This window comes from Gymnodraco acuticeps, unplaced genomic scaffold (genome assembly GCF_902827175.1).
Source record: "Gymnodraco acuticeps unplaced genomic scaffold, fGymAcu1.1, whole genome shotgun sequence".
NCBI classification, from domain to species: Eukaryota; Metazoa; Chordata; class Actinopteri; order Perciformes; family Bathydraconidae; genus Gymnodraco; species Gymnodraco acuticeps.
The window spans coordinates 2,824,041-2,840,222 of NW_022990947.1; the positions used below are offsets into that span (position 1 = coordinate 2,824,041).

The 16,182-nt window shown below is 39.4% G+C and overlaps 1 protein-coding gene across 1 annotated transcript in view; it reads right to left on the reverse strand.

Moving 5' to 3' along the window:
* The window catches only part of grid2 (glutamate receptor, ionotropic, delta 2), a 548,550-nt gene that overhangs the window by 116,663 nt on the left and 415,705 nt on the right, over positions 1-16,182 (reverse strand). Inside the window, 1 exon segment of the mRNA XM_034234858.1 lies at positions 703-804. Within this exon segment, the coding sequence (XP_034090749.1) occupies positions 703-804 (102 nt within the window).

Genomic DNA, 16,182 nt, shown 5'->3' on the forward strand with positions numbered 1-16,182 from the left:
AATGATGGGAAAAAGGGGCGACAGTCAACAACACAATCCTTATTCCTTGATATTAGGATGATGAAAACAAAGACTTTAAAAAAAGGGATTGCCACAAAGATGTCTAGAATTATCTCTTTCTTCTCTGCCTCTCACTTCAAAGATGGGATATGAAGAATCTACAGCAGTAAATCTTTAAAGTACTCATGGGATGTACTCAAATCGATGCTGCGGGCGAGACAGAAAGAGCTGTAGTCCTACTATCATCAAGACCACAATGTTCTCTATCATCTAGCTGTCAAATGTCAGAATGGAAGTTAATTAAATAATGATGGTTTGGTCCATTAGTGAGCTCATCCTGTGTGTTTGCCTTTTCTGACACCTTGCTTTCATTTCAACACTTTGTCTCATAAATGTTTGTCAGCCATTGTCCTTCTCTCACACAAGCTCTCAGTCTGTCGCTCTATACCTCTCCACAGAGACCGAGATGAATGATGGGCATAGAACTAGACAAAAGGACGGATTTACAATAGAGCAGAAGGCTGAAATCTGACATGCCAGCAGTCGACGCAACAGTCTGTCTTTGATTGTTTTGAGTTAACAGCAGGACCATTTTCAAATAGGGAAACAGGTCTTTTTATGAATGGCCAATTGGAAATCACAGAATGATAAAGGAAAAATACATACAAAAAGAAAGGAAAAGCACAGGTGAGCAATACTCACCAGGACAGTGACGACTCGTAGCACCACTCCTCTCATGTTATTTTCCAATTTCCTGTCTGTCAGGGTGCCGTTCAAGCCATGAACTGGATCCCATGTTGCCAGCTGCAATGTGCAAACACACAAACACAAACAAAGAAGTTAGATTCTGAGGCATTGTAGATACCGCAATGAACAACCAACCACATTTTTTTAAGCACATGCACAAGATTAACACTGACAATTATTGTCACAGCAAGGTTCATCTCTGCACTATGCACTGTTCCTGCAGAAGAGATGCTGATTTTATTAAACATAAAGGTGCTTTTATAAATCTGACCTAGACTCCTAGAATGTCTTTCAAATTGCATCATAAACCTTCAGTATTTCCCCCCGTACCACATTATTTAAGCTCCAAAGCATATTTTCTTCATCTACATGCTGCCTTCTGCTTTCAATAAAATATTGTTTTTTAGCTTCAAAGATCAAACTAGTCTTGTTTCCCTGTAGACTAGAGAGAAAGGTAGGGGGAAAAAAGAAAGTGATTTAGCTGTCTGCCATCCAAAGACAACAAAAACCCCAACCATACACAAGCCCTGTGATACACACAACATTGCATGGCCTGATTTGTGCTTAGAAGAAAACACAAACACATCAGAGAAGCAGAGGGCATGGTGCAGGGGGAAATATGGGATGATCCATTTCACTAAAGCCTGGAGTTATTGTGCAATGTGCAATGTTCTGCCAATTCTTATCAATTCCGTTTTGGGACCAATACCGCAGTGAAGATTAGCTAAACTGGTTTCTTTGATATACTCTGCCATCAACATTTCATATCCTGTTTGAAGCATTTTGACAGAATAGAAAGCAACAGTTTGGTAGAATTGAATTCCTTTGAGTATTGGAGCAGGCTTTTGCATTAGAGGGAACTGTTGGACAACAGTTTGACAGGACTGAGGTTGACCAACAGGCAACAGGGAGGGGTTCCCTGATATTGTTTTTCACACCTTACACACTCAAACTGTAGAAGTGGGCCTCACACAAACACACAGACATACTGTACAACTAATGTTCCTGTTTCACCTATTAAGCTCGGAGAATGTTAAACATTCATTGGACTTGCATTGGTAGATTACACTAAGTGACCCGCCATCATTTCCAGCACAGTTCTGCCCAGTTTGATTTGAAATCCAATCATCCAAAACTGATTTGACCAGTGCATATTTTCAGGGTATTTTTTATACCTCCCCTCAGGACTGATGACATGCTAGGACGAATTGATCGACACCTCTCTGACTCTCCATTTAGCTTTACTGCACCTGTGGCAGCAGGAAATATTCCACCTATTTGAATACGTTCAATCCCATTACCTCATATAATTCCGAGCATAGCTACACCCAACTTGAATGTGAGTAGAGGTTAAATGAAACAGCTGTGATGGTGTGCAGGAATTGTAACTCTCAAAAGTATCTTTAACATAGGTATCATGTCAAACTATTTTTATTATTATTACATCGCTGTGCTTTAAAAAAGTGAGTACACTTTTACCCTGCTTGTCTGTCTGTGTGAATGTATCAGACAGAAAAACACAGCCAGGTAGAATACATCACATGTAGTGCTCATTTCCGCCTGTAGGGGGAGGTGTGGAGCTTGAATCTGACTCTTCTCTAACACATTCAAAATCAGTATGATATTTTTAGTTTTGTCCTCTAGCATTCACACTTTTTCAATACTTTGTTTTTTGAAGATGAGCAAACTAACCTTTTTTTTATAATACAACAACGAAGTGTTGTCTTCTCTTCATTAAAAACCCGCTGTCAATACAGCCCTTAATAGTGTATGAATATGTGTCAACACCCTACTCTCGATTCATGTATGCTGGCATTAACCCCCACCCATTTTTTTAATTATGGGCTGTGTATATGTGGGTGGAAAATGCAAAAGATAAAAAGGAAACACGTGATAAGGCAGCAAATAACTTAAAGTAAAACACACTTAAGGAGAGAGAACCAGAAACAGGGAGAAATCGGGAGTACACAGCAGATGAAGAAGATACTGATACGTGGTGAGCAGCAATGATGAGACATTTTAAAAAGGTGAATTTACGGCAAAGCAGCTGTTTTAAGTGCTTGTAAAAAATGTGAAGGCGTATGATCAATAATACATTAGTGGTGCAGCAAAACGCAACGAGAAAGACCAATAGCACTGCTTTACAATGGTACCTGAACACACCTGCAGCCATGTATGCCCACATAAACATCCATAAAAACGGATTCAGGCGCATGTTATAGATGTGCATATAAAAGAAATAGAGCAAAGGCCAACATCATGTCGTCTAAAAAAGGGAAAAACAAATCACAAATGATGCAGAAAATACATTTTCTTCAGCGACCTCTCTTATCAGTATCAATCGTCCACTCAAAGAGCTTTAATAAAAACATGACATGTTCTGACAGGTGTGAATCTCAACTCTTCCCAGGTGATGATTTTTACAACTATAACCTGGCTCAGAACAGACTTGACATTAACATGCATCGCGAGATATCTGACCGTAGGAGCTCAGCTGTCGGTACAATAGTTCACACCTGACATTAGAATGCTTCTACACATGCTTTTGTTAGTGATCACGTGTAATTGTATCCAGTGGCGAACCGTGTCTATCACAACTGGACCTTCTGTAGAGACACACACCGCTCCCCCCCCTCCACGGCATGATAATGTCCGTCTTTTCACTGAATTGTCGTCTTGAAAAGGGTACTCACAACAATTCCGCAACAACTTCATCTTCACCTGTTGCACTTGTCATTTCAACGTTTAAAAACAATAAAACGGCATGAATTGCTTCGTCGCATTTATCTCCTCTGTCTCGAGCCAGTTAACTAGCGGGCCTTCTAGAATACCCTGGGATCGAGGGAAACTCTGAAAGAATACACGCCCATTGGCTACAAATCAATATATGATTGGTTGATCAAACTGTCAGTCCAAACGTACGCTCTCATTCAGTGCAACGGCCAGGGCAGTCTATCAAGGATGTAGAATACCTTGGTTGAAGGATATTCTACCCAGAGACCCAGAACAAGATCTGATTGGTTGCTTTCTTTTCTAACACAAAACCACTCAAATGCGTAGTGCATGGTCCGAGAAGGACAAACAAATCAATGTAACACTGTCATATTACAGATCAACAACACAGATACGATTCTCATTTATTCATTTTATATACATTTTATTTTTATAATTAAATCGAATTTTTGTTTGTTTTATCTGAGTGTTCCAGGGTATTCTCTGAATACCTTGAAGGCCCTGACGGTTCGCCACTGATTGTATCTCACTTCTCCTCTGATAGGCCTATGTGGTGTGTGCATGTGTGTGAAACATTGTGTGAGGGCAGGGCACTAAACAAGCAACATGCAGGGACACACGCACACATTTTGAAGAAAGGTTATTTTAGTACAGTAATACTGTGCATACATGTATTAAACCACAGGAAAAGAGAGAAACATATTAACATATTGCACGTATCTGATTTTTATTAATTTACTTTTCTGACGGAGAATCACCATGAAAACACAGTCCTCGAGTGGGAACAGGGGAAGTGTTTTTAATTTACAGTTAAAAAAAAGTTTAGATCAATCAAGCATTGAAATGGTGTTGTATAGCAGGCTGGTCTTCCCCCTCGGCGACATTTGGTTGTTTACTTTCTAGAGTCTTGACCCTTGTCTTAGATTTGGTGGCTTGACAGCAAAAGCACTGTGAAAAAGGTAATGAACAGTGAAATGTACAGTAAGCAATTGAACCTTGGCAAACACACCTGCCAAAGCACGTTGTATTCCAGGCTTGCACTAAGCTGTTTACCAATATGGCACTGAGCCCCAACCCTTATATTGCAAGAAAGTGTGAATAGTGCAGATAAGATTTACAGATAAGACAAAATAAGACAAAATCAAAACAATGTTTGTTATTTTGTATCAGTGTTTCCTGTACTACCTCTATAAGACAAATATTGCCTTCTGCTGCCATGTTACCCTTAAGCAAGGCACTTAATATTGATTCCTCTTGACTGCGTTAATAACAACAGTTCCTATGACAGACTACTTTGAAAACAATGTTGATCTGTTATACATGTTGCTCCAGTTAACAGTCAATAAAGTCAACATCGGTTTTAGCCTTCGTTATGGGCTGAATCCTGTTAGGACTGCATTTTGCGGCTGTGAAAGAGAATGTATAGAACATTTAAGAAGATTCAGCAATGAACAGTCTGCAATGGCCTGTAATGGAAGGAGTCTGTGGTGCAATTCCCACAGTGTTTAAACATTAGTCAATATGATGCGGAGCAACACATCAATCAACATTGTCAAGCCCCACAGTATTCACAGAGGCTATCAATCAGCGGCAGGCTTTGTATGCAACTGCAATGCAAATACTCACCTTCACACACATTATGCATTAAAGGCAAATTGAGTTAAACTCCCCCGTTTTCACTATGGATTGACCATGATGTATTATGGATTTTGAATAGTATGATTACATGACTTAATGAGCCATTTCCCAGCCACTGAGATTTGTGTTTTTAAAGGCTCAGTTTCTGGAATTAAGGCAGATGAGAGTCACATTATCCTGGGTTATTGTATTCTACTGTATTAAAACGTGTCTTCTTGGTTTAACTACATTTATCTGTGAATTTATTTGTGGGTGCACATGACTATTTGAAATGCCAATTTGGTTAAATTCCCCTTTGTTTTCAATGTCTTTTTAACTAACTATCATAAGATTGATAGTAATTGTTTCTTTGCTGGTTGAAGCGTTGTATCTCTGTAATAACTACAATGAATAAAATACTATTTTAGGTAGGAATATAGACACTGGGATTCACTGGCAATATACTGTACATTATATGAAATATAATTATTATTATGTATTGGTATATTTCAAATGTTACCCAATTGCTTGACACCTGTCAATATGCTGCAATGTTTCCGTCCCTCCTTTAATTCCATTTGACATTTTTCTCAAATATATGTAGATTTTTCAGACCACCTACAGTAACATGAGTAGATGAGGAACAGAACAGTACATTGGAACTAAAATAAAAAATTTTGCAAGTGTTTGTTCTAAAATATCCAAATACCACTATTTCTTATGTTAATCACATTGTTTTTACTTTTACATAACAGTGTGAAGGCAGCTTTGTGTGTGAGTCAGGACCTAAAATGGCAGCCTGGCTGCAGAGTGGCCCACTGCTTCTGCTTATCTCCACAGCTCCAGATAAGGGCTCATTTCCCCCCCGACAGTATGAAATAAACGTGCATTTGTGGGGGTGTGCATGTGTGCATGTTAAGTGAATGGCCCACTGTGCCTAGAGCGTTACCATGAAGACTGAGGCTTCAAAACATTACCATTAGCAACCCACTACGCTTTCCCCACTATTTATCTAAGACTTTCTCGATTCTTCTATCTTTGCTTCCCTCTGTTGCTCATTTACTGCTTTCAATTCCGTTTTTCTTTATGCTTTGGACACGAGTTCTCCCTGTTTCTCTAACTCATGACACATAGGTCTTTCTCATCTTAACACTAAGTTCTCTGCAACACTTGCTTAAATCCCTTGAATCAGACCGACACACTCTTGTGTGCATGCACCCAGCACAAACATAGTTAGAAGCAAACCATAAGGACCCATACTTTGGCCCAGTATTCAGTATATTAGTATTAAGAGCAAACCTTGTAGTTTAGCTATTCTAAAGCCAGTTATCTAGCTAGCGTAGATAGAGTACTATCTTTTAGGATAATCATTTAAAATGACTCAGTAATAGGATTTGTATAATTGTACATTTTGATGGGCTAAATTAAATTCAAACTGAAAATTATATACTTTAAATGTTCTTGATTTGAAAATAAGAGCATTAAAATAGCAGGAAATAATCATTTGTTTTTGTTCTTTTGAGATATTATGGATTTATGTCTACCTGAGCAGAAAATAAACTCACAATCCCTCTGTGTGCTGTAATCTGAGTTTATCTGTGGTTTGTTCAAGTGGCCTGTCCGGCGGTTAATGCATGTTAGTGCATACTTTCTTTTAGTGTGTGTGGTTCTCTTTTTACACCCATGGTGTTCACTGACCATTGACTGTATACATACCATACCTTGTACTTATACCATAGACCTATAGGCCCTGACTAAGTCTAATCCTCTCTGCACCGCCCTCAAACAGCGGTTACTGCTGATAACGAAATGAGTAACACACTCAAAATGTGCCAGGATAAATACATTTACGTACACTAAAGTATGACTACAGACAAATGAATACAAGGATGGTGCTGATCCTGCTGTTTTGCTTTGCAAGCTTACTTACTTAAAACACAAAAGTGAAACCTCGGACATGTGGCTTAACAATTAGCTAAACAATAGCTCCTGAAATGTTTATCCCAGCTATTTTAAGACTGAGCTTCTGTTGCAAGCTTCTAAATGAAAGTACTTAAAATGCTATCACAAACTGAAAATATGTTAAAATGTATATAGGGACTAAGAGCACCATGTTAAGAAAACTCACTTCACTTACTTTTAGTAAAGAAAAGTCTCAAAGACCAAAAATAAACCAATAAATATGAATGTCTCTAAAGCCATCAAGAAGATGCTTTTGCTATTATCATTAGTGCTCCTTTTGCTGCAGTCAGTAGAATTGTCATATAGCGACAAAGTGGAAAATGATACAATATTAGATTTAGCAAATTGTAGCTTTAATGCTTTATGTGGTTCTCATGGGAATCAGTGTTGCATCTGTAAAAACAAACAGATATTCAGCAAACAATAATATACAGTGTTGATTTATTCATATCACTCTCACAAGCAGCATATATTGTCATTTTGCTGAGGTGATAAGTGAGGTTTTGTATATTTCACAGCAAGGCATCTATTTGCTTGATGTTGGTTCACATTGTTCATTGTTTCCTCAAGTCATTTGTTTTCATTAACTTTTTTTTTAAACGTTACATCTATGATTCCTATTTGTTTTTTCCTTCAGGGAATGAAGGCTTCAGTACATCAGTAGTGTACTCGCTCCAACTGTGTTTGTGGATTTAAAACACCTGCTTTCAATTAGTGTTGTAAATTAAGAAAAAAAGTCATAATGCTATTTGTTTTGGTGGAGAGAAGACAATAAATGGACAGGATGGAACAAGATGATAATGAGCTAAAGGTCAATACAGTTGCACAGATCAGCATTATCAGACCTGACCTGCATTACTGTAAGTTACACTGATCAAAGGGGACTTCATTCATTTCCACTGTCATTGTGACTGCCTACCAGTTACATACTGTAAGCACAGACCTGTTTTGGGTAACCAAAAAAGTAAATGGACCATCGACCTGACACACACACACACACACACACACACACACACACACACACACACACACACACACACACACACACACACACACACACACACACACACACACACACACACACACACACACACACACACACACACACACACACACACACACACACACACACACACACACACACACACACACACACACACTTCTTTCTTAAATGGGATCTCGCAATCAAAGAAGCACACAGTCCAACAAACTGTGGCGTTTGGTCCAATTGTTACATACAGAACATGACTAGTAGCAATTCAAAACGCAATCATTAGCAGGTGACATTTTAAAGCTACAGAGCATGGAACTGTGTGCAGAGCACTGAGAGATTAGCAGCTTTGACACAATCAATAAGCAGGAAGTTGTTAGAGTTAGTCAGAAAAGTATGCATAAATGTCAAACATTGTATCCTACACTGCCTCAAATTACTGTTGGTACACAAAAGAGCAACTCTCCATGAAATTGGATGTTGGCAATTGCTATATTAGCCACTGCACTTCCTCTCACCCCACATCTTCAGCTCCACCAGTGGAGAGGGGGATTTGATTTTCGGGTTTGTAATGCAGTGCAATATTGAATTGTAAGTGTAGACTACTCTTATCGGCTAGTAGCTCACTCTTCAAAAACTGCAAGATACAATATATTCCATTTATAATCTGTTTTTCTGAGCTAACCTTGTTCACTGCCACACACTGGTTTGTAACATGCAGTCTTTGTAGTTCTGTAACACTGCTTCTGTCGTCCCTGCCAAACTCTCATATGTCTGCCATTGCTCTAAGGAGACAGTAGCCAGACACACACAGCCAAGCTGCTGAGCGGTTTCACCACTCCTGTCTTCCTCTCTCCCCTACAGTGTCCCCCGACTCCCTCTTTCTCCTCTGCTGATGAGCAACATGTGTTTCTCCTAACAGCTTGGAAACCAGTCCTTCTCTTTCTTTCCTTCAATCCCTCATCCACCTGTTTTAGCCAACAAACCCTTTCTTTATCTCTTCTGCGTTTCATCCCTCTCCCTCTGTCACCATCCTCTAACAGAGAGGAGACAGCTTGTTGTAGCTGCACTAGTATCAGTGCTCTGCACCAAAGGCTGCCTAATCTCCACCATATAGTATTTTGTGCCCATCCACCCTTCTTCACCTTTAAACTAGCTTAAAAGTAGTTCCCTTCAAAGCATAAAGGCATTTTATGTTGCTGTTTGAATGTGTGTGCATGCAGGTTCTCACTCATCCATATTCAAGTCTCCAGTTAATTGCTTGAACACCATTCTCTTATCCCTGCCCTTTTGGCTCGTTTCATGTGATATTTTTGTTCCAAATTATTGGTATGATGAAATTATAAAATATAGAAAACTATGGCCTATTACAGTCATTGTGTCTTTGATAATGAGACTACCTGGAAAGCAATTCTATTTGAAAAAGTCACTTAGGCAAAGTTCTGCCCAACTGCCTACTTCCCTAATAGGATTGGATTCTGTGAACACAATTACCAGGGCAATACAAAATACTGGCAAATTACTGATAAACTGTGTAATATGTAAGCTAATAATGTAAAAGGAAATACGGTCCATTAAAAATAACACTTTTTTCTCAGCAGGGTTACATTATCTCTTCAATGCACGGGTTGTAAAATTTACTTTGCAATTTAAAAAATGATTTTAAGCTATTGCTGAATGCCCAGACTCGCTCTATCTCTCTCTTTCAGTTTCTCTCTCTCTTTGTCTTTCAGTTTCTCTGTCTTTTTTTCTTATATTAACACAGAAAAAACACAAACACTTCCAAACTCTTTTCAAAACAAATACTGTAAACACCACTGACAATAGTACAATATATGCTTTACTCCATATTTTGAGTATATTTCATTTTTGTTCTGTCTTTCAATTAAGTCTCAAGAAAATCACTTCAGGTACCATTACTGACATTCAATCATGCCACTGGCTTTGGACAAGCTTCTCAAGTCACACTGAATAATGGATGACACTTATCTCTTTTAAGGCTTTCTTTTAGAGTGATGCTCATTGTCTTCATTTCTGATTGGATTGGCCTGTGAAACACATGAGGGTCCTGATTTGAACAGTGTGAGAGGTGGTTTTTTGGCTTCATATATTATGTGTTTTAAAAGGCTGACTTGAGTTTTGGAGATCAACTTGCATTAATGGCACAGTGTAAATTGCAATTTAGGCCTTGGTGACTGTATTTTATGTCTTTGTCATCATATTGGAAATCCAAAACAAAAAAAATAGCTTTAAGTAGTAGTATGATTATATTCCTACCAATCAGTTCCTTACTGTATGTATATTTTCTGTCAGCTTATTTGAATTCAATGATTGTCAGGCAACAGGAGAACGTTACTTTAGATGTTCCACCTTGCCCCTGCACAATAGATGTACCTATCACATGGGTTACATCTATCCAAATCCTGTACAAAAAATATATCTTTGCTGACCTAGTCACATATAAAGTTGTTGGTTGTGAAGGGAAGGGGCACACTTTACACATTATTTTCAGCTAGTGTATGGATATGGCTGGTGCTTGTAATTTTGTGTTGAAGAACAGAGTGAGGACTTGAGTGTATTCATGGTTCACGTTAGGTTCAGGACCTGAAGTAATAAACCATATCTTTATTTCTGCCAATCAATCATAGACTATAATTCTCTCTCTTTTTCTCCCTCTTCCTTTCACACCACACACATAAACATACACACACATAAACATACACACACCCACTGCTACACACTTACACACATAGTAGTCTATACAAACTGATAACAGCGAGCTTTGCTCTGATTTCCCAGATGAGCGGCAATCTGTTTTATTGCTTGCTTGAATTGTTGGAGGAGGATGTGTGTGTGTGTGTGTGTGTGTGTGTGTGTGTGTGTGTGTGTGTGTGTGTGTGTGTGTGTGTGTGCACATTATGGAGGGTTAGATGGTGTTTTGTTGTATGTACCGTATATAAAATTCCAACTTGTTTTTAAATGACAACATTCAAATGAATGAATGACTAAATAATTAAACTGCATTATCACTTAATGTATTTTGTGTCAATTTTAATTGAACAGGAAGGGACCATCTTATCAAGTATTGTCATTATAAATAAAACCATGAATGCAATGGAGGTTCATCCCGTTCAAATTAAATAATCTTTGCATTTGAGATATCTAGATGAATAACAACATGTCAAATATGTGTGCAAAACTATGCTTAATAAAATAAATGCACTTCAAATTAATGATAAATGTGTTTACATAATTTGTTCTTTAAGTGTGTTTAAAGTTGGTGTCTTTCATGTTGTTGTTGTTGGGAAGTTGAAAAAAGGAAAGCGGGAGAAAGAGACAGACAGAGACCCCAAGAGCAGACAGAACATGTACACTGAACAAAAATATAAATGCAACACTTTTGTCTTTGCTCCCATTTTTCATGAGATGAACTCAAAGATCTAAAACATTTTCTATATACACAAAATAACCATTTCTCTCAAATATTGTTCACAAATCGGAAAAAATCTGTGATAGTGAGCACTTCCCCTTTGCCGAGATAATCCATCCCACCTCACAGGTGTGGCATATCAAGATGCTGATTAGACAGCATGATTATTGCACAGGTGTGCCTTAGGCTGGCCACAATAAAAAGCCACTCTGAAATGTTCAGTTTTATCACACAGCACAATGCCACAGATGTCGCAAGTTTTGAGGGAGCGTGCAATTGGCATGCTGACAGCAGGAATGTCCACCAGAGCTGTTGCCCGTGAATTGAATGTTCATTTCTCTACCATAAGCCGTCTCCAAAGGCGTTTCAGAGAATTTGGCAGTACATCCAACTGGCCTCACAACCACCGACCACGTGTAACCACACCAGCCCAGGACCTCCACATCCAGCATGTTCACCTCCAAGATCGTCTGAGACCAGCCACTCGGACAGCTGCTGCAACAATCGGTTTGCATAACCAAAGAATTTCTGCACAAACTGTCAGAAACCGTCTCAGGGAAGCTCATCTGCATGCTCGTCGTCCTCATCGGGGTCTCGACCTGACTCCGGTTCGTGGTCGTAACCGACTTGAGTGGGCAAATGCTCACATTCGATGGCGTCTGGCACGTTGGAGAGATGAATCCCGGTTTTCACTGTTCAGGGCAGATGGCAGACAGCGTGTGTGGCGTCGTGTGGGTGAGCGGTTTTCTGATGTCAATGTTGTGAATCGAGTGGCCCATGGTGGTGGTGGGGTTATGGTATGAGCAGGAGTATGTTATGGACGACGAACACAGGTGCATTTTATTGATGGCATTGTGAATGCACAGAGATACCGTGACGAGATCCTGAGGCCCATTGTTGTGCCATTCATCCACGACCATCACCTCATGTTGCAGCATGATAATGCACGGCCCCATGTTGCAAGGATCTGTACACAATTCCTGGAGGCTGAAAACATCCCAGTTCTTGCATGGCCAGCATACTCACCGGACATGTCACCCATTGAGCATGTTTGGGATGCTCTGGGTCGGCGTATACGACAGCGTGTTCCAGTTCCTGCCAATATCCAGCAACTTGGCACAGCCATTGAAGAGGAGTGGACCAACATTCCACAGGCCACAATCAACAACCTGATCAACTCTATGCGAAGGAGATGTGTTGCACTGCGTGAGGCAAATGGTGGTCACACCAGATACTGACTGGTTTTCGGACCCCCCCAGACCCCCCCCAATAAAGCAAAACTGCACGTTTCAGAGTGGCCTTTTATTGTGGCCAGCCTAAAGCACACCTGTGCAATAATCATGCTGTCTAATCAGCATCTTGATATGCCACACCTGTGAGGTGGGATGGATTATCTCGGCAAAGGAGAAGTGCTCACTCTCACAGATTTTTTCAGATTTGTGAACAATATTTGAGAGAAATGGTTATTTTGTGTATATAGAAAATGTTTTAGATCTTTGAGTTCATCTCATGAAAAATGGGAGCAAAAACAAAAGTGTTGCATTTATATTTTTGTTCAGTGTAGGTGAGTCTGGAGAATTATATGGGGTAAAGTATTATCTATTCATTTTGGAAGATGTCACTGCTTTCCCTCTCCCTATAGAAACATGAGGGACGAAAAGTAAGACAGCCCAGTGCAATGATGACATGACTGCATGGTGGAAGACTGCTGATGGGTTGAGGAACCAGTTGGGAATACAAGATGCACCTGACATGGGTTAATGGCGAAGATCTCCAATAGTGTTAATAGTAGTTATTAGTGTTCACTCTCGTCCTGCTCTTCCTTTCTATGTATCCATGCCTGCCTGTCAGCCTGGTGTATGGCATAAACACAGGCAGAGTCTTTATTTAAGTCTCAGGGTATCTTTCTCTTTTCCATCAATCTAAGGGCTTTATATACTACCTTATTCTCATGTGGTTGTGTCTATAATCTCAATACCTGTGGCTTCTCCCTGGTTACATTTGTTTAACAATAATTCACGCACCTACAGTAGAGCTGAAGAAGCATGAATGTAGAGATTGTATGGGGCTGAACCAGGGTTTCCGCTAGGATTTTTTCTCGCCGGTCAAATGTCCGGGCAGAATTTATTTTACCGGATACATTTGAAACTTACCGGTCATATTTCAATAATAATAATAAGAGTTATGTTGCAGAGTTTCCGTTAGCAGGTAATTACCGGACTATGAGCAGATATGCTGATGTTTAAAACTCAGTTCACGGGGCTCATTTTTATATTGCTTCAGTCTATAATCGTAACAGATCGAAAACAATTCAGATTCATTTTTTCAATAAATGATTCCACAAACAACAAACAACATAATTATTACATTCAAACAAACTACTTGTAGTAGATGAAGTACATTATTCAAAAGTTTACATTAACTTTGAATAATAACACGGGAGAAACGGATCCTCTCTTTTCCCCTCTCCCTCCCTCTCTCTCCTGACAGCCTGTCAGTTTCTCATGCAGCTCCTGCAGCTCGCTAAACAGTGGGTGGGGCTTCAGGTGATTATGCAGAGCTGCGTGTCTCTGTCAGACTCAGCAGCTGATCTGATCTCTCTCTCGCGTCTGGTTATACTTCACTCGCGTTTATGTCCATATCGATCAGATCCAGCTCTCCTGATCGGGCTTTATAGAGAGCACCGATCAAACTATTAACAGTGAATATCGGCCGATAATGACCGGTGGACGATCTATCGGAGCATCCCTAATTATTACCAGACATTTTGACCGGCAGGTTTTGAATTTACCGGTTTTTAATACATTTTACCAGCTAAAAACCGGTAATTACCGGCTAACGGAAACCCTGGGCTGAACATGTATGCACAACCCCCCCGTGTACTCCATCCCTCCAACCACAAACAGGCCAGAAAATCCATAGAGACTATTAAGTGAAGTTAAGCATAGCAGGAATAATCTAAGTCATTAAACACCACAGGGTTATGAATTATACATGCACATATAAAGTGAAATATCATAACGGGATGGAATGTAAAATAAGCCTTATAAATGTGGTTTTAAACCGCAAGAGAGGCGTCATGTACAACATGGTTTTACTTTTTTCTGCAGACCTTTTTTCATAAAGTGTGTGAAGGGGTATACGGTATCTGGAAAACATTCAGACGACCAATCCACTAACATGGACCAGCTTTCATTTACCTAACCACAGGTGATTTATAGAACACCTTTATAGAGCATCCATCTGGCTCTCCACTAAAACTTTGTGAATCACTATCTTAGAGGAGCAGAGAGCCATAATCCTGCAGAAACACTTCGGAATGTTTTACATAAAGCTCACTGACAAATCTTGAGGTAGATGGATTTTTGTTTTACAAGTGAGACTGCACCAGGCCAGTTTGACTGTGTTAATGTCTTCTTCCTGTTGTTTTCATCATCTTTTTCTGTATTGCCATTCCACCAGGTGATTGTATATTGGAAAGGTGATTAAAAAAACGGGGAGAGAGTTCATAAAAAAGAATATTATAATGTATAAAACCTGCATTGCAGCTTGAGTAAGACAGGATTTGAGAAATAAACAGCACACATTGGACGGTAGCTGATATTTTGTGACTCTGCATTCAGGACCCACACAGTACTCATCTTTAAAGCTGAAATTGCAGTGGATTTAATGCACACAATCTCAACAATAACACCTATATATTTCTGTATTAACCCTGTAGTTTTGCTGAAGAAGAAGAAAATGACACCTAGCATGTCCTTATACACATCAGCTGCATATTTAGCCAGCATGTCAGTCAGTTGGACAGCTACAGTCAGAACACTCAGTGCAGTGGACAGTAGGGCAGCCAGCCAGTAAGCAGGTCACTCAGTCAGTAAGTGTGAGTCAGTTCTGAACACCTGATATGTCTGACAGCATCACAACATGGACACTGACATCTACAGTATGTAAGTGTGTGTGTGTTTGTGTGTGTGTGTGTTTGTTGCACGTGTGCACAGTTAGGAGCTAGCATTTTGGAACAGCAAAATAAACTTGTTACCCTTCACTTCTCTGCTGTTTAACTCACTCTCTCTCTCTGAGACCTAAACACGCACACACACAAATTAAATTCAGGGTAAAGGTTCCTCTTCCTTATGTTCTTGCCTATTACGCGTTAAGAATATCAAATGTTTGGAGATTACTTTCTATGGTAGTAGAAAGTAATTTAAAGGATTAAATAATATTACACCCATATACCACAACAGCAAATATGTTCACCGGCAATGTTTTGTATCCACTAAATGAATACTATATTGTTGTACTAATTGTGAAGTATCTACGATTTAACATTGCAGACCTGGGTAACTAAGTCCCAGGTTTAGGCCACACAATAACTACGTTTCAGATCTGACAAAGATTGGGACTTCAGTAACATTTTAATAAAGTGAATGCACACACTCATGTTTCAAGTCTCTGTGGACCTTAAGTTCTCTGAGTGCTTAAACACAACCATAATGTAGTATCATATCAAAAGAAGACTTTAAAGGGAAAGTTAATTGAATTATGTTGTCAGACAATGTTTTACAGATGCTGTACATACAGCACGAACTACGAAGTATGCAACTTGGCAGATGCTCTCATTAAACAACATGACTCATTCATGGTTTCTAGGAGACACAGTTTGTTAAGATGCACTGCCCAAGAGCCTTCACAACCTGCATTA